This window comes from Bombus pyrosoma, linkage group LG5 (genome assembly GCF_014825855.1).
Source record: "Bombus pyrosoma isolate SC7728 linkage group LG5, ASM1482585v1, whole genome shotgun sequence".
NCBI lineage: Eukaryota > Metazoa > Arthropoda > Insecta > Hymenoptera > Apidae > Bombus > Bombus pyrosoma.
The window spans coordinates 8,128,017-8,146,229 of NC_057774.1; the positions used below are offsets into that span (position 1 = coordinate 8,128,017).

Consider the following 18,213-nt stretch of genomic DNA (forward strand, 5'->3'; position numbering starts at 1 on the left):
TCAAAAGCTATGAAATTCTCAGTCCCAAAGAAGGAAAAAAAAAAAGAAGAAGAAGAAGAAGATAACATAAAGAGATGAAGCTATAAACAGAGTCTCTCAGAATAATCAGCAGCAAAGATTTGACCATCCGGCGCACCATGTACCTGTGTGTACGTCTCTCTGTATACGAATACGTATGTGTCTCTGTACGTTTCTCTGTACGTTGTATGTAAGTAGATGTTCGTGTTCGAATGTTAATATGCGTCTGCAGCTTTGGGTGTGAGTGCATGGGTTTTTGCTAGATAATAGATTGGTTTCTCTGGTGGGTAGTTGGGAGACCCACCTTCGGTTGACAAGATTGTCTCTGTAAGGATCGCGGGGCTGGCGTTTCATAATGTCCGACTCCGGTGCCTCGTAAGCTAGCGAGATGGCCGGCACCTGCCATCCACCATTGATTAGAAAAAATACGTGTACCAAGCACCCCGTACACCGTACAAGATAGATATATATACACACATGTATGGCATATTTACATTATATTTACAAGATTAAAGTGCAGACGAAAGAGCCAGGAAGTGCCACGTGATCTTACGCTTGTGTAGTCAATAGAGAGCCGACCAAGGGAAAAAAAAAAATGAGAGATTCGTGGCTGTTTTCCATTGGCCGTGGTTCCTACACTTCCTCTCGTTTCGTTCTTCCCACAGGAAAATTATAACGAAACTTTCGTACGCTTCCTCCTGGGGAACAACTAGCAAGGGGCTGATCTTCCGCTGAATTGCAACTTTTCACTGTTATTTATAATATTTATAATTACGTATAAATATGTTTGTACGCATGTAGAGATATGCAAAGTAGCAATATCGATACCGAAAGTACGACATACGATCTTGCATCGTTTGTTTCCCAGTTTCTAAGTTTGCTTCGTTCAGCGTTCGAAGAATCGGTCCTCTGAAACGAAGGGAAGATACGCGTAATATTTCGCACATTGAACGTGACTGGAGGATCGTGAAAAGGTTCCTCGAATCACGAATGTGATCTGTGTAGAAATATTCCGTGTACAATGATCACGATCACCTTCATCTAGACTTCCTTACTTTTTCCTGCACCTCGAGTACGTATAATTTAAGCTTCAGTTTTGTTAGTACGTATCTTCACAGGCATGTGACCCCTCGATGCACAGAGAGACGTTGTCACGACAACATCTTCGACGCTCGTTTGTCCTCCTACGATATTCTCGAACAACGAGAAATGCCGAGGAATCAGTGAACCGGAAAAAATATTCGACATGTAACGATGGAAAAGAAACAGATAGGCTCTCTGGTGCACGAGGGATCGTGAATGGCCCTGTTCCTCCCATGTTAATATTAATATAAAATGCACATCGGGCCCGGTGAGAGTCACGAGCATCAGGTGATAAATTTCGATCGGCGAAGAAAGGTGGGTATCTTTATAACAATTAAAAAAGTATGTCTCGCTCGGTCGTTCAGCGGTCGTTAGAAAGTTGCCAGTCGCAGAAGTGGTAGAAGGCAGCGGCGGTAGGCAGCGCATTACAGAATAAAATGTGAGAGGACTGTAAAGAATAAAAAACTGCAAAGAAGAGATCATGACGCCTAAAAAGAATGGTACAAAGTGGTGCCATATTTATTTTCTTCCGTCTCGGATTACTTCTTTCGTATTTCTCTCTCTCTCCCTCTCTCTCTCTCCCTCTCTTTCTCTCTCTCTCTCTCTCTTCCGACTTTTCTTAATCATCTTATCGTATTTCCCTTCGGTCACGGTGTATCTTTCGTCTCGTTCGTTACGGTTCGTCTTATGCGTGGATACAACTTATTAAAGTATAACAAATGGTTAAATAGGTGATATAGTAGATCAAATAGTGGATAATATAAAATATAGAGGTAGTAGCAGCGGCACAGCTGTGTGACAATAGAGTATTTAAAAGAAGTGGTATAACGATACTAGTTGCTATCTTCCTTTTTGTTTAATAATAATAGTAATAATAATAATAATAATAATAATAGTAGTAGTAGTAGTAGTAATAGTATTAGTTACTGGTAGTAACAGTAGATATGCGTGTGTGATCGTGACGGCGTTATTATTGTAAATTGTAAAGAAGAAAGAAACAGTAGTAACAAGAGAAGTGTGGTAAACAATCGTGAGAAAGGATTTTATGCGAAAAGATAATGACCATATGGATATGGCGGGATCGATATTACGATGATGATCGGAGAAAAAGGGGGTCAACGATAATTGCTAATAATACCGATGATAATGATGACAATGATGCTGATAGATAATAACGATAATAATGACAATAATGAGATATTACCAAGGGGATGAATAGTAAATATAATATATATATATATATATACAGATATAGATATATATATATATATATATATATATGTATAATACGACTATATCGATCTATGTAGACAATTATATATAAAATAGAATCGAGACTCAACTAGCTATGACTCTCACAGGCGAACATCGTTGAACACGAACAACATCTATTATTAAACCTTTCGATAATTTATAAAGAATCTTAACACGTGTTATCGTATACGCACGCTTATTATCTCTTCCTTCTTTTTATAAAAAGCTACTTTTTTTTATATATATATATATAAAGGTATTTTTAAGATTAAAGCGAGACAAGCAGAGTCGAGAATTTTCATTTTAAACAACGATTCACTGATACCGAAAGAAACAATCTCCGTGTAACATTGGCATTTTGCGAAACTCTGTTTCAAATTTATTGCTCACCGGTCCCTTCGTCGAGTTTCGAAACGAACGTGTTAAGACCTTCGTCGACGATCGCAGTCGCTCCTTTCAACGAGACTCGCCTTAGACTACTAAGTCTCAAAACTAAGCCCGTCACTTGATTACAAGATCGTCGAGAATCGGTCGATGCAGAAGTAGCAACAATCGGAATTGAACCGAGTCGCGGAACTCCGGTGGCTGAACTTCTTTAGCCAACAACATCTTCGGTAAACAAAGAACCACACGCGTCACGTTTCTGCATCGGATTCTTCCGCACGTTTCTCTTCACGAGTATGTAAACTTGTTCACCTTTCCGTCTGCGCATGTCCATTTTCGACTTCAGATCAAAGAAAAGCGAATGACAAGTGTCTTGTAGATAGTAGAGCTGACTTATACGATATCCGAACGTTCAACGACCATCGTCGATTATATTGAGGACCGTTTAATCGGTCGACTGGAAAGAAGGATCGTGTTGTACTTGGGTGGTTGGACGTAGCGATCGAGAATCGAAAAGAAAAAAAAAGAAGAAAGAGCAGAGGGAAACGAAAGACCGGTCGTTGATGTTTCAACGAGGCAGAGCAACGACATTCGCCTGTTGCGTAAAAAGGCAGCCGAGGTTGGTCGAGGAAGAGATACACAAGACGATAAGAGCGAAAAAGGAGAGAAGATTAGAAAATAAAACGTCGGATGAAGCAACGAAGTTCAGAAAGTAGGTGAAGTAAACAATTTTACGTAATAAATAATACTATGTAACAAAAAAAGATTCATAGTAATGATAATAATGATGATGATGATGATGATGATGATGATGATGATGATGATGGTGTCGTATCGGAACTCGTGGACGACGTGTTGTCTGGTAATTAAAAATATGAATGATCGAATGGAAAAGCGACGAAGATCGAGCAGATCGATCTGTGCTCCTTTGAATCTCGATACGTCATCACCGATGGAACTGGTTTTTCTTTTTTCTTTTTCTTTCTTTTTAGAAGAATGAGCGGTGAAAAAACGAAGGAGAAAAGAAGAGAAAAGGACTTCCTTGTCCGTGGTGGGCCGAACGTGGCAGACGATCGATGACGGCGACAGAACTTTTTGATAAAAAGGGAGGGTGGCGAGAAGATTAGAGAAAAAGCTGAGCTGGAAAATATGAAGTAGAGAAACAGTATCATAGAGAAAGTGGCAGAGGAAGTGAATAAATAGATAGAGATGGGCTTACCTTTGGCGTTAACGAAATAACACACAAATTACAAGCGAAGATCACCGTTATGGAAGCGACTGCTTGACTGGCAATATCTTTATTTCGTCTTTCTTTTCGTGTTCATTCGAAGGAACGAGGAAAATCTTCGAAAAAGGAAGTTGACTGATTGCTCGTCCTACGATATTTTAACAATTCCAGAAAATACTTTTTTTCACTGCGGATGACATTTTATGACAATCGAATTGTATCGTACGCGATCTAACGATCATACGGATAACAGATTATCGATACAGTTAATTTAACAAACGACAGGCAAAGCTTCTCGTCTGATCTCGATTAAAATTGTTTCGTCGAACGATCGAGATCGAGCAGAATCGGTTAATCGTGGACGAGCAAACGTCACCGATCAAGATTCACAATCCAGCTTTGATAGATAGAGAATATATTAAAAGTTGAGAGTAGACAATAAAGCTCTATAGTGTGTAAATAATACCCAGTCACCAAAATGCCCTCATGTGTTTTTATACCTGCGTGCACCATTCTGTTACCTTGTTCGATCATTCGGTCATTTATCATCTCCTAGCGTGTCTGACAGTTCTTCGACCAAGGCATCGGAACAAATTAAACCCACAGCCTTTAGCGTTTCGATCAACAAACTTACAAAGCGAGGAAACGCAAGTAGGAGAAAAAAGATACGGAAACAAAAGAAAAATATAGAAAATTATATATATATATATACAAGTATATATATATATATACGTATATACAAGAACCATGTACCAAAATTTCCTTATGTTCCTGTTTTATTTCAAAATACGCGTTCGTTCACGCGGAAGCTCGAGCGAAAAAGCTTTCTTTGTGATAGAAAAAGCGTTTTGGACAATCCTTCAGACAGTTATGCTTCTCTTCAAATGCGAAACGCAGGATTTTATCCATATTTTTTCTTTTTTTTTTTTTTACTTTCTTTCTTCCAATGCGATGCATTTAGTTGAAAAGTGGCATTCACTCGCGAACCAGCAACCGTTTGGTCGTTCACGTAGAAATTCGTTAGCGTAGAAATTTCGTTCAACAAACGCAGGACAGTTAATTAATTCGACAAACTTTCCACAAAAAAAAAAAAAAAAAAGAAAAAAAAGGGGGAAAGAAACAGAGAATGGAACGTAAGGCAAAGAAAAGAAAGAGAAGAACTGAACACGAAGAAAAGAATACAACATCGAACAATTCGTATGCACACGGACAAAGATCAGGCTAGGGATTAATTTGTAACACGAGAATCGTTGTCACCTCGTTCACAGTTCCTCGTGGTCTGCGCGTATGATCGGACAACGAGTTTATACGATTTTTTTCTTTTTTTTTTTTTTTTGGGCTAGAAACGTGTCGTGATATATCTCTGTGTCGTTATTTCTTTCTTTTTTTCTTCTTTCTTTCTTATAGTGTCCGAGAATATATACGAGACAGAACTAGCTACTGTACAATAACGATAGGAATAATATAAGAGGTGTAACGACCAATAGAGGGGTAATGGAGACTCTTCTGTGACCTGATTCCTGAAGTCAAAGTTTCATTGTATTTTCTTAGAAAAGATTTTCAATACCGTGTCACTTATTTCATTCTGTTTTCAATTTATTTCGTTGTTTAAGTTCTTAAGCTAATTTCATTTAAGAAAAAATTAACGATGTGACAATTCTCGTTACATATATATCTAATCGTGGAAATGAATGAAACTTCAAGAATCAAGCAGATCGTGTCACCGATTACTCTTTCTGACCATAAAAAGTATCAGTGGTGTAGTAGTAGTAATAGTAGTAAGTAGTAGTTGTAGTAGTAGTTGTAGTAGTAGTAGCAGTAATAGTAGTAGTTCATTTTTGTTTTTTTTTTTTTTTGTCAAGACTCGGTTATGTTGTTGATGTGTTACCTTTCGTTAACTAGCTTGTCAGTGAAGGGGTTTCGTGGATGTCGCTTCATAATATCGCTCTCTGCCTCCTCGTAGGCAAGTGAGATGGCTGGCACCTGACGTCACATTATCAACAGGCTCAGTAACAACGCCAATAGTTAGAACAATGATGAGTATCGTTTCTTGCTGACCCGCGATACAAGGATGCTGACTATCCTCATTTTCTTTTAGATTCACGAATTCAAAAAGAAATATAAATAAAAGAAGAATTGACGCAAAAGAGGAGAACATACTTTCTCTGTCAATTTCACAAAATTTGTATAGACTCTTTGAGCAATGTTATATTTGTTGTTTCCCCAAATACGGTTAGTTTCAAATCGCAACAACGGATTACAATGCGATCAGTCAGCATTCTTGCGACCAGTGAGTATCATACGATGAGAACGCAGAAAAGGTAAGCAAAAAATCAACTGAGAGAACCAAATCGATCGGAGCAATGAGGCGGGAAGTGTGAAGGGATGAAAAAGGATGTACTTCGGGATCGGTTTCCCCCCGGATCATCAATTCGATGATCTTGCAAAATTCCTTCGAGAATTTCTTCCTTCGTATCTGGCTCGTCAGATCCACTCTGCCTTCGCTGGAAAAACTTGATTATATCTGAAAGTACGAGTACCTCGATCCTAAATGAAACCTCCTCTATCTCTAAAGTCACATCTGAATATATATAACACAAAATATAATTAAAAGATCTAGTCTCAACACAAATTTATCAAAGTTCGATCAAACAGAAATTGACGCGTCTCAAGATCTCAAACAGGATCAAGATTCTCGTGTTCCAACAATTTAACAGAGAGACAAATTATGTCGTATGTGTGGGGCGATTCCTCTGCAGATTGGTTTTCGCGAACATGGCCACCTAAATAAGAAGAGTGCAACAACTGAAATCGATAGAAGCTAGCTTCCACTGGTCAAAAGGATGTTCCTAGATGGTTGATCTGGCGATACTGCGACTACCGGAGCTCTAGCTTGTCCTAAACGATCGCACGAATCTAACTCGATGTACTTCGAGAAGCTATCTGTCCCGCAAATTGAAAAATGAAAGACCTTTCGTTGACGAGGTTGTCTCGATAAGGATCACGAGGCCTTCTCTTCATGATATCCGATTCTGCATGCTCGTACGCCAAGGATATGGCTGGCACCTGGCAATTCATCGTTTTTAAACACACAATCCGCACGTATGGACTATTCCACGGACGAATGGAATCGATTACTCCAATGATAAGTATTCAGACAATTACGCAATGCTGAAAATCTTCGATTAAGAATAGACGAATGTCAACGACACCTGGATCGATTTCATCGGAATACGAAACTCGTCGAGGAGTCGCCGAATTCGATACGAAATCTTCGCTGTTTGCGTTTCGAGCATGTCTAACGTGTGATAGAGATGATCGAAACGCGAATGGTAAAATGCGACTCACCATGTCCGTTCCCAAGTCGATGCAGAGAATAGTGACGGTACCAAGAGGCAGAGGAATGTCGCAAAGGATGAACGCCAGGAAAGGTGAGATCTCGGGGATGTTCGAGGTAAGGGTGTACGCGATGGATTTCTTCAGGTTGTCGAAGATCAGTCGACCCTCCTCGACACCGGTCACGATCGAGGCGAAGTTGTCATCGAGCAGAATCATGTCGGCTGCTTGCTTGGACACGTCAGAACCAGCGATACCCATGGCTACACCAATGTCGGCCTTCTTCAAAGCAGGAGAATCGTTCACACCATCACCTGGAATTATTTAATAGATCCTAATGTAATCGAACGACAAGTTGTATGTGAAATGATCCTGCAGGAATAGGAGTATAGTGCGAAAGTTCTGTTCTTGAGATGAAATGTTACAGATGGTAGGAGTAATCGCGTAGATTGGTCATAATATTCTTGGTCGTAAGAATTTGTAGGATTCTACGTTGCGTAAAAGTTAACAAAAAGAAGTTAGCTTAGAAGTTTGCTGTTTTAGGAAAGTCTAGAATGTCAGGAATTTATTGAAACAAGGGAAATGGCATTTGTAGAATTAATTGGAAGAATTAGTAGGGGAGATTCAGTGTAAATATATAACAGTGAGTATGGCAAAGGATTTCAAACGTTTGTTTGTTGCTCATTTAAATAATAATGCACGTATGGCTCGAGGAATTAACCGAGTCTAATACAGAAGATCATTGTTATTTGTATGTGAGGATTCATTAAGATTATTAACAAGTGTAACATAGAATTTTCCGTGTTATAAATCAAAAGAGGATTTGGTCAAGTGCAGCACAGGTAATAAACAAGCTGCACTTTGCTACAGCAAAGGTAGAGACACATTACATACACGCGGAATCATGTGTTACCGCATTGCATACTATAGCACGTAACATCATAGGTAGGATTCATTTATTATTTTTGTATCACCTTACACGTTGGAAACTATTTAATAACACATCGTCTCTTGTGAATAATGGAATGTGAAACCTCAAGCAGATAGCTCTTCCGATTAAGAGAAAGATATACAAAATCCTACAGCATTTCTGATTCAGAATAGAACGCGTAGATCAATTTGGCTATAGGAAACAAATGCAAAGAGAGAACGTCTGGGAGAATATAGCCATTTAGTTACAGAATTAGGAGAACATTCTAGTTGATACAATATGTGTTTCAGAATGACCAAAGACGAATTTGAATTTTTGCATGGTCTAATTGAAAATGATATAAAGAAAAGAGAATACAAAGTTTCGTAGAACTATAAGCACTCGTGGAAGATTAGCAGTATGTTCAAGGTATATTTCTAATAAAATTCAAGGTATTCTTTCGTTAATTATTTTCATTAAAATAATTATTGATATTACAGCCAGCCATAACGTATATGAAGATTCTAGCCGAGAATGGGATGCTTGGTCAGGACAGAAATCTCGTTTCTGTTGATTTCGGATCTCTGCTTGTCGTATTGCGCTATTCAATGTGAATTTGATTTCACTTTACTCGTATCGTGGCAACTGTCCTGTCATTCTTCACATACTTCAAAAGAACATGTGAGTTTCTCTTTATTTCACATCTTCTATTACTACTAATACTATTTATTATTTCTTCCGCCATAATTTTCAACATAGGTTTATGGCATTTATTGCTTTTTGTAATTTCTAATACTCCTATCCCTTCTGTGTTATCCGTAGAATTTGTTTTCTGATCTGGACTGAACTGATTTGGCTCCCGTCTGCATTTTCTATACTGTCCCGATCTTCGTCTCCATCAACCTCATTGTTTTCACTATTTTCCTACTGAATCATATCATTTTCCGACATTTGCGAGATCCTCCTATGCTACTATGCGCTCTGAAACAAGTTGCACTAATATAACAAATATATATATAAGAATATAAAAAATATAAAATAAGAATAGAAAAAGGAACATTGTTACTTATTTTAAAACTTTACCAAGGAAGTAAGGTTTCCTTATGCTTACACTCTGGCACTCAGAAATGACAAAAGAGACGTCATTTGTCTGAGCAGCCAATGCTCCCGCGGTATAATTTTCTTAGCAGCTTCGTCGCTTTTTCTGCTCCGGCATTTGTTCCGCTTCTTTTCTGTGTATTCGGCTGAAATAATTTCTTTTTTTTACTGTAAACTTTTGGTAATTCTCTCCAAAATATAGTTCTTAATTACAAGCTAGGATTCGATACTGTCGGAGGAATAATAAAAGATGTTTGTAATTCTATATGGAAACCTTGAAGCCCAACTGCGATGGCTCAGCCAACAAAGGAGTCTTTGAGAAATGTGCTACTAATTAAAAAATTCCATAATTACAATCATTCCACTGTGCTTTCAGTTTTAGTTGATGCTAACTACGAGTTTCCATCATCTTTTGGAAGAAAACTAGAAACTAAACAGCTCAATGTTCCACGAGCATCTCTCCTATTGTGGAGAATGGTAAGGCTCAACTGTATTTCATTGTAGGAAACGATGCATTGATAGCAAATATCAAACAAGATTATTAATTGTAGGTCGAGGCGAGTTAGACGAGTTGCAGAAAATGCATTTGCTATTTTAACTGCTGCACAGTCTTTAGAAACCAGTTAGAAGCATAGACAGAAGTGGCAGACAAAATCATATTGGCAGCGGGCTGCCTGCATCAAACGTTATGTGACAAGTTGGAGCTTGATGTTTCACCGAAACTTTACAGCTGCCTGCTTCTTTACAAAGAACGTAAGAATATAAATAAGCGGGACAAAATTTTACTCAAACAACGTTTCGAACTCGCGAATACTTTAAGGGATACTTGGACTCCTCCGATGGCACAGTACCGTGGCAAATAAATATGGTTCGTAGAGGAAGATTAGAAAGAAAGGATTAACAAGTTTATAAAATACAATATTAAACTACCGTTATTTGAATTCATCTAGATTTTGTTTGTATAAATACGTAGAAATTTGAAATAATTACGACGTTTGTACTTACAAGATATTTTTAACTGACGGTCAACTTCTTCCCATCTTCTGATTCACAGAGGCGCAGGATTTTTTCGTTAAATAACACTGTACGTTTCCTCGCACCTTCTATTAATAATTCCTCCATTGTCCGCGCTGCTCACGCGACATTAAAACTGCCAGACGTCGCGGAATTGATGTCTGCTTTTACACGCGACGATACGCGAAATGCCGCAAACAGCGTGGCGTGACGCTGACTTGTTTCCAACGGATTTATAACGATGGAAACACACCGGCTCACACTTCTCGAACGTCACGTGAAATAACCCGTTGTTACGTGATTTCACGCGACGCGAGAGTAACGTGTTTCTACCTTAAGAGTCAGTGCACTCCAAAGAACTTAAAGAGGATTATTCCGAGAAATATTATAACGTAAGATCATTCGGTTCAGGTATGAAGCTGTTTGAACTGATTGTTGCGTTCAAACTGGTCAAATGGTCTGGTTAGTATGTTACGTTCAAACTATCTAATCTCCATTTTTATTTACTTTATATTCCTACGATTAGAAAAAGGAATATCTAGCAATGATCTATTCATAGACCCGGCAGAGATTGCTTCCTCCAATAGAGCCATAGTGGTGGGATTGAATCGTTTGGATTTATGCGAAACAACCATGTTGGATTTGAAACAAACGTTCAAAGTGATGCAAAATATTATTCACAGAAAGGCGTGAAGAATAAAATCAAATAGCGTACCAGTTACAGCGACGATAGCACCCATTCGTTGGCAGCCTTCGACGATGATGAGCTTCTGCTGTGGCGAGGTACGGGCGAACACAATTTCGGTGTGATACCTGAGAATCTCGTCCAGTTGGTCGGAGTTCAGTTCCCTGAGTTCGGTTCCGTGGATAACGGCGGCTTTAGCCTCGCGAGGATTGACTTCGGATACCGGGATATTCAGCCGTTGAGCAATGTCCTCGACGGTCTCGTTACCTGATCAAAAATATCATTTTCAATCGAAGTATTTTCTTTCTTCTAAGAAGGCAAGGGCGCTTCGAACTGATTTTCCAATAAATTTACGTAACCATCCACTCCCTTGAGAAGTGTAGGATCGAAATTACTTATCAGGTTCCTAACAGCTGCTGCGGATTTATGAATACTTTATAAGAAGGGGCAGAGTCGAAGGGGAAACTCTCATTTGCATTCTCCTGCTTGACTACGCGGTATACCGAAACGATTTGGGAAACGAGGAGATTCGGATGTAAATGTGGCAATTTGATTAAATTTGGTTAAATAGTTTCGGTGGTTACTTTGCTTTAACTAAATTTTCGCTCCTCTCTAAGCGGAAGTAACGCGCAGATATCCAGTTACAGGTTCAACGAGAAAGAAATTGTATTTGCTTTTCATTACTGATGTTTCCACACCATAGTTATCATAGTTATCAATATACAGTATAATTTTGTACAGGAAATCTCCCTTCAAACAGTAGAATCTCCTAATAAAAATCTCCTCGAAATAATCTGTAAAAAAAACTCACTAAAAACAACTAAATAACTCCAACAGAATCTCCTCGATATAACCAATTGTAAAGGATGGATTAGAAGAAAAGTAAATGAACGAAAGGAAGGAACTACCAAGAGAACTGACCTTCAGAGATGATGCCGACAGATTTGGCAATGGCTTTGGCAGTGATCGGATGGTCACCGGTTACCATGATGACCTTGATGCCGGCGGAACGGCACTTGGCGACCGCGTCGGGCACCGCAGCCCTGGGCGGGTCGATCATAGACATCAGGCCCACGAAGCGGAGTCCATCAACCGGGAAGTTGGGGTCGTCGCAATTGAACTTGAAGCCGATCGGGAATTTGTCGGACGGCAGTATGAAGTCGCAGAAACCGAGTACACGTTCACCAAGGCCACCAAGCTCCAAGTAAGCGTTGTTGAACGCCTCCTTCATCTCTTCGTCGAGTACCTTTTCCTTACCACCGATAAAGATAGTCGAGCAACGATCAAGAATTCTTTCTGGCGCACCCTTCATCACGAGAAGATGTCGAGGATCGTCTGGGTTGTCCGATTCGTGGATAGAAACTTGATACTTGTTGGTAGAGTTGAACGGAATCTCGCAGACTTTCTTGTTGCGTTTCCTAATGCCCATAACGTCACCAAGAGCAAGTTCCATACATTTCAACAGAGCAGCTTCCGAAGCGTCGCCGTTCACTTCTCTCTTCAGGATAGGCTTGTCTTCCTGGCCACCTTTGAATTCGGCACGGTTGCACAGAGTAGCAATTTTCGCCAGAGCTTTGAATCCAGGGCTGGTACGATCGTATTGAAGTCCAGACTGATCCTCCGTCGTGTCAGCTTCGATGATCTGATTGTCGAACCACATGTGAGCAACGGTCATACGATTCTGCGTGAGCGTGCCAGTCTTGTCCGAGCAGATGGTCGATGTCGAGCCCAGGGTTTCCACTGCCTCCAAGTTCTTAACCAAGCAATTCTTCGACGCCATACGTTTGGCGGTCAACGTCAGGCACACGGTCACGGTCGCTAGCAAACCCTCCGGCACGTTAGCCACAATAATACCGATCAAGAAGATAACAGCATCGAGCCAGTGGTAACCAAGAATGAAGGCGATAAGGAAGAACGTAATACCAAGGAATACAGCTACGCCAGTGATCAGATGGATGAAGTGGTGGATCTCCTTAGCGATCGGAGTTTCGCCGGTGTCAAGGCCGGATGCTAAACCAGCAATCCTTCCCATTACAGTTTGATCACCACAGCAGATCACAACACCCTTTGCGGTTCCTTCAACGGCATTCGTCGAGAAGAATGCGAGATTTTTCGTTTCCAATGGATTTTCGTTCGTGAACTCTGGAGACCTGGACTGCGGTTCGGATTCACCGGTCAGAGAACTGTTGTCCACCTTGAAGCCCCTCGATTCGATGATACGGATATCGGCCGGGATACGATCGCCGAATTTAACATCCACGACGTCTCCAAGTACCAGTTCTTCCGCTTTCAATGTCAGTTTCTCGCCTTCTCTAATTACAGTCGCGATCTGCGGTACCATGTTCTTGAACGATTCCATGATCTTGCTAGATTTGCTTTCCTGGTAATACGAGAATATGCCTGTAACTATGACCACCGCCGCTAACACGATACCCAGGTACAGATTGTCGTCATTCGGATCCTCGCTGGTCGTTGCTTGAATCGAGTACGCGATGAAGCAGAGGATCGCGCCGATCCACAACAGTAACGCGAAACCACCGAACAGATTTTTACAGAATTTGACCCATTCGGGCGTTTGTTTCGGTGGGGTCAGCGAGTTTGGACCGTCCCTCTCTAAATTCTCTTTTGCCTTCGCATGGCTGAGGCCCTGGAACAAAAATAGTTTATCGTTAGTTCATCATGTTTGTAACATTATGGTTCATTTGTTAGAGTATTTCTTTGATAAAGTTTGAGGTCTATTATTCCGATCTATAATTGTTGCCAAATCGAACCAGTCTTATCATAGTTTGGATATTAAGTTGTCAAATACTGTGTGCATTATAAAGTTTCACCTTTACTTTGGATTAGATTGCGATGTTCTGTACCTTCTTCCTATTTATTGGTTATAGTTCTTACTCTGTGTAAAATGAGTACAAGTACTCTTTACAGTTAGTATTGGGTCACTCTTTGATCATAGTCGCTCAAATTCTAATAATTTCCCAATAGTTATGTAGTACTTTTAACGTAAAATTATAAGAATCTGAATTATCAATCTTCACCGATACTCAAGCTATTAATCGTTTTGGCAACATTTATCTATTCGAATTTTCAATATTCCTGGAATATCTATTTTGTTCTTTCAACGAACATCATGGACCAACATCGTTTCCAAATTAAATGGGATATTTATAACGGTAGGGAGGACCCGAGGAACAATCATTGAAACCATTCTTCATTATGGTACACTGATTCATTGTACGCAATGATTATATCCAGGATGGTATTAATTATTTGGACAAATTAATAACAGACTACGTGCTCTCCAATCAGAAATTTTAACGAAGAGTTAGATAATTTTAGTAGATATTGAAATTTTGCTATAGCGATATATTAACGCATATAGGTGCAATCTTTTTCTTTTTAATTTTTCAATCAACTCATTCACGTCTTGTGTTAACGATTGCAACGCGTTCCACAATTATCGGCCTCGCTAAATAAGGGACATCAGGAATTTCGTGTCAGCGATGATACTCGAGAGCTTTAAATAACCCGATCGATCGAGGCGCGCGACTCGGTCGCAGAGAAAGAAAGAAAGAGAACTCGGCTCGCGTCAGCACCAAGTAATTATTCTAAACTGGAACGCGATTCCAATGATTTTCTTTTTTAAATCATTTCACTTTTTCGTATTTTTTTTTTTTTTTTTTACAATATTCTGTGAGAAGCAAAGATCGACCCTTTCAAGTTGCACACATGTAACGTTACACCTCAAATACGATTTAAAGCAAATACTCACAAAGTTCTCTAAATTGGTTAGAAGAACGCGATTCCAAGGATTTCTTTTTTAATTCCTTTGACACTTTCACATTTTTTTAGTAATATTTCATGAGAGGCAAAGGTCGACTCTTTCAAACTCTGCACATGTAATGTTACACCTCAAACACGATTCAAAGCAAACACTCACAAAATTCTCTAAATTGGTTAGAAGAACGCGATTCCAAGGATTTCTTTTTTAATTCCTTTGACTCCTTCACATTTTTTTAGTAATATTTCATGAGAGGCAAAGATCGACTCTTTCAAATCCCACTCATGTAACGTTACACCTCAAATACGATTCAAAGCAAACACAAAGTTCTGTAAATTGGTTAGAAGAACGCGATTCCAAGGATTTCTTTTTTAATTCCTTTGACTCTTTCACATTTTTTTAGTAATATTTCATGAGAGGCAAAGATCGACCCTTTCAAATTCCACTCATGTAACGTTACATAGATGTCAAGTGCGATTCAAAGCAAACAGCCCTAAAATTTTCTCTGCCTCGTTCCGACTAAATTTTCCAATTAAAATATTGATCGTTAGAACATTCAATTTTCTAAAGTTTACGGAGATTTTTATTTAACCAAACGACCAATGCATTGCTTTTCAGTAGGGCTGGTCTTGACCTTCTTTTCTATGCAAACTATCAAAGAAAAACTCTCAAATAGGTTTCTGTTATAAATCATTGATAAGCAAAATTCTTTTTCGAAGAGGAAAAAGAAAGAGAAATATGAAATACGAATGTACTTACGTTTTCGGGGTGCGTCTGAAATCTCTGATACAGTTCCTCGGGTGTAATTTTGTGGAAGTCAATGTCCAGCTCCTGCTTCAGGTCCTCTAAATTGTCCGTTCTCCGCTTTGGAGTCTTCCGCCGCGACTATTTTGCAAAAATAACATAGAACAGATTAATCGGAGGTGAAAGCGAGTTAGCGAGATGTTAGGTGAAGCCCGTTTTATTTTCTCAAGTTTGGCGCTACGTTGAATCTAGGTGAACGCTATTAGCAATTGAGAGTAAAGCCAGTTTCTTAAGCTTGAAGTTATAAATACTCTGTTTAATATCCTATAATACAAATAGGTTGGGAATATTATTTTTAACGAAGAACGGTAAAAATATCGATTTTTTTTTTGTATGAAAAAATTATAACGAAAATAGCAAGAGAATACTTAATACTTTAGTGAACATTTCTGAGATTAGTTCAAGTTCCTGGAATAAATGTTCAAGTTAGAATATGAATATTTCACATTGATGATCCAGTAATTAATTCTTTAAATCTCATAATACATTTATCAAATTAGTTAAAGCTTCCAGATCAAGTTTCTAACTAGAGAAATCAGAAAATCTCTTTGAATATTTCAAAACTGTTTTATTTCAAAATTACGATAATACCAGAATCTTCGTTAAAAGGAAAGTGTCCTTATCAAAGTATAAGGATCACCCTAAGAATACCCTTCACCATACAAAATTACTTTTCATTCCAGCACCACTTCGCATAAGAAATATTTACAATACAATCTTTCAGATATAATAATTAATCGTACGATCGTTAATTACAAGACGTTTCGTTTCCACGATCATACGGAATCGTCAGCAGACCAGTTTCAACCCTTCATCCCTGATATCAGTCAATTGTCCTAAATAGAGTCATTAAGATCCAGAAAGTAGGCGACAGAAGAAATCCCAAAGAGAATATTCCTCAGCCAAGAATCGTAATGTCACAGTAATATATATATATATATATATATATATATATATATATATATTTATTAATTGTTAAATGGTACAGATCAATTATATACATTGTGTTAGTAGTCAGTGTCATAGCGAGTATTAAATAATACTGTGCAGAATACAGTAATATTCAAAAGTCTCCAGCTCTATAGACTTTTCATTTTATATTGGAAAATCGACATGTTGAACAGATTTCAATGAAATTTTAACTAATACCATGCGATCGTATAACAACTTGTTGTACCACCATTTTCTTTGACTTGCCACAGCTTTCTACCGATATTAGTTAAAATTTTCTTAGAACGTGTCGTATCGCCGTTGCGATATAAAACGAAAGGCGTGTATAGCAGCTGAAAACTTTTGTACACCGGTGTATATAGAAAAGAATGCGTTAGTATCAGTCACCATAGAGAAAATAAGAATCCTCCCTTCGCAGAGGAACAGAGCAGAGACATTGATAAAAGCGTCTCGTTCGATAAAGAATAGAAAGAGCAAAGATATGAAAGAGGTTTTAGAAGAAATTCTACGGAAGAATATTACGGAAAATTGTGTCGCGAATCTCCTGTGATTGTTAGAGTAGAGTGACGAGGAAAATGGTTAGTTGAGAACGTCGAGGAAGAGAGACCAGAGAGGAGAAGCCAGACGACAGAATTCCGAAGATTCGCGGAGAGAAAGAGAGCGACTGCGATAGAAACGAGGACAGTATTGGAAGATCCGTCGTCGATGAAGCAAGCACCGGCGAAAATTGCCGGCGTAACGCAAAAATGGAGAGCCACCGCGGACCGGAAGTCACGCAGTGAATACCTTGTACATCCCGTCGGCTGTTTTGTTGTCGTCGCGTATTTTCGGTAGCGTTGCGACCCTGTACGAGTCTGAGCGGCCATGCTGTAAAAAATGAGATGATAAAAAAAACATGAGATGAGAGCGAACGAAAAAAAATAAGGGAGAAAATTAACAGAGAAATAAAAACCGATGCGATACAATGACGAGTGAAAGATTCGATTAAACAAATCAATATTTCCATGACTCTTTGGTTGCGTCCAGTGTTGCTTGGTTCACGTGGCTGTAAAGCTTCCTTTCGAACGTCCAACGCGCTTGAAAGGGTGAAATATTCAAGGACAATGAAAAATGTATATATATATTGGAAGGGAAAAAATATAAATTGGATAAAATTCATGGAATATAAGAGGCGCGGTTTAATCGTTTCACTTTCGATTTTTAATTAAACGATACTTGAGAATTTTCTAATTTCACGTAATTTAATTGAACGCGATCCTTTAACACCAGAGAGCTTACTCTGTAATTTTACGATAAACTTCAATTGCAACCGCCAACATTCCATCTTCCTTTGAAGCTTCGAAGCTTTGATGCGTCCAGCTTCTTATTTCCACGATCGCTTCTTACAGTTCTTAGAATAATATTTTCCAAAAATAAACCGAATATCCCAGTGGACGACTTTTCGTTCTATATCGCGTTTAGATCGCACGACCGGCGAAGTCGGCCATGAGAACATGCAGAAGCGCAACGTGTTAGGCTTTTGGAAACACGTGGGCACAGTGGGCAGCGTGAATCGATTACACGAGGCCACGGTACAGCCGCGAGCCTAATTTTCAAGAGCGACCTCGACTGGCTTCTGTTTGAGTAACGACTACTTCCGGTACCGGTTTAACGAAGGCGTGTCACTG

General features: G+C 39.1%; 1 protein-coding gene and 2 long non-coding RNA genes across 10 annotated transcripts in view; 1 reads left to right on the forward strand and 2 right to left on the reverse strand.

Annotated features, from left to right (window-relative positions):
• LOC122567594 (sodium/potassium-transporting ATPase subunit alpha) overlaps positions 1 to 18,213 on the reverse strand; it is a 168,995-nt gene that overhangs the window by 10,309 nt on the left and 140,473 nt on the right. For 3 of the 8 annotated variants that reach the window (XM_043726319.1, XM_043726323.1, XM_043726324.1), the window contains exons 2-7: positions 17,333 to 17,413; positions 15,551 to 15,676; positions 11,932 to 13,657; positions 11,041 to 11,277; positions 7,316 to 7,617; positions 5,856 to 5,950 (exon numbers count right to left, since the gene is read on the reverse strand). In XM_043726319.1, the coding sequence (XP_043582254.1) occupies positions 5,856 to 5,950; positions 7,316 to 7,617; positions 11,041 to 11,277; positions 11,932 to 13,657; positions 15,551 to 15,676; positions 17,333 to 17,413 (2,567 nt within the window). Of the gene's footprint in view, positions 1 to 322; positions 418 to 5,855; positions 5,951 to 6,938; positions 7,034 to 7,315; positions 7,618 to 11,040; positions 11,278 to 11,931; positions 13,658 to 15,550; positions 15,677 to 17,332; positions 17,414 to 18,213 lie in introns of all 8 variants that reach the window. The other 5 variants (XM_043726325.1, XM_043726326.1, XM_043726327.1 and 2 more) reach the window with 3 other exon arrangements.
• On the forward strand, positions 424 to 5,143 carry LOC122567619. The gene is made up of 2 exons (XR_006316842.1): positions 424 to 3,451; positions 3,732 to 5,143. It is a non-coding gene; the product is annotated as an uncharacterized LOC122567619 (long non-coding RNA).
• LOC122567617 lies at positions 7,641 to 11,024 on the reverse strand. Its single transcript, XR_006316840.1, has 3 exons — positions 10,317 to 11,024; positions 9,325 to 9,457; positions 7,641 to 9,194 (listed from the first exon to the last, which is right to left on the reverse strand). It is a non-coding gene; the product is annotated as an uncharacterized LOC122567617 (long non-coding RNA).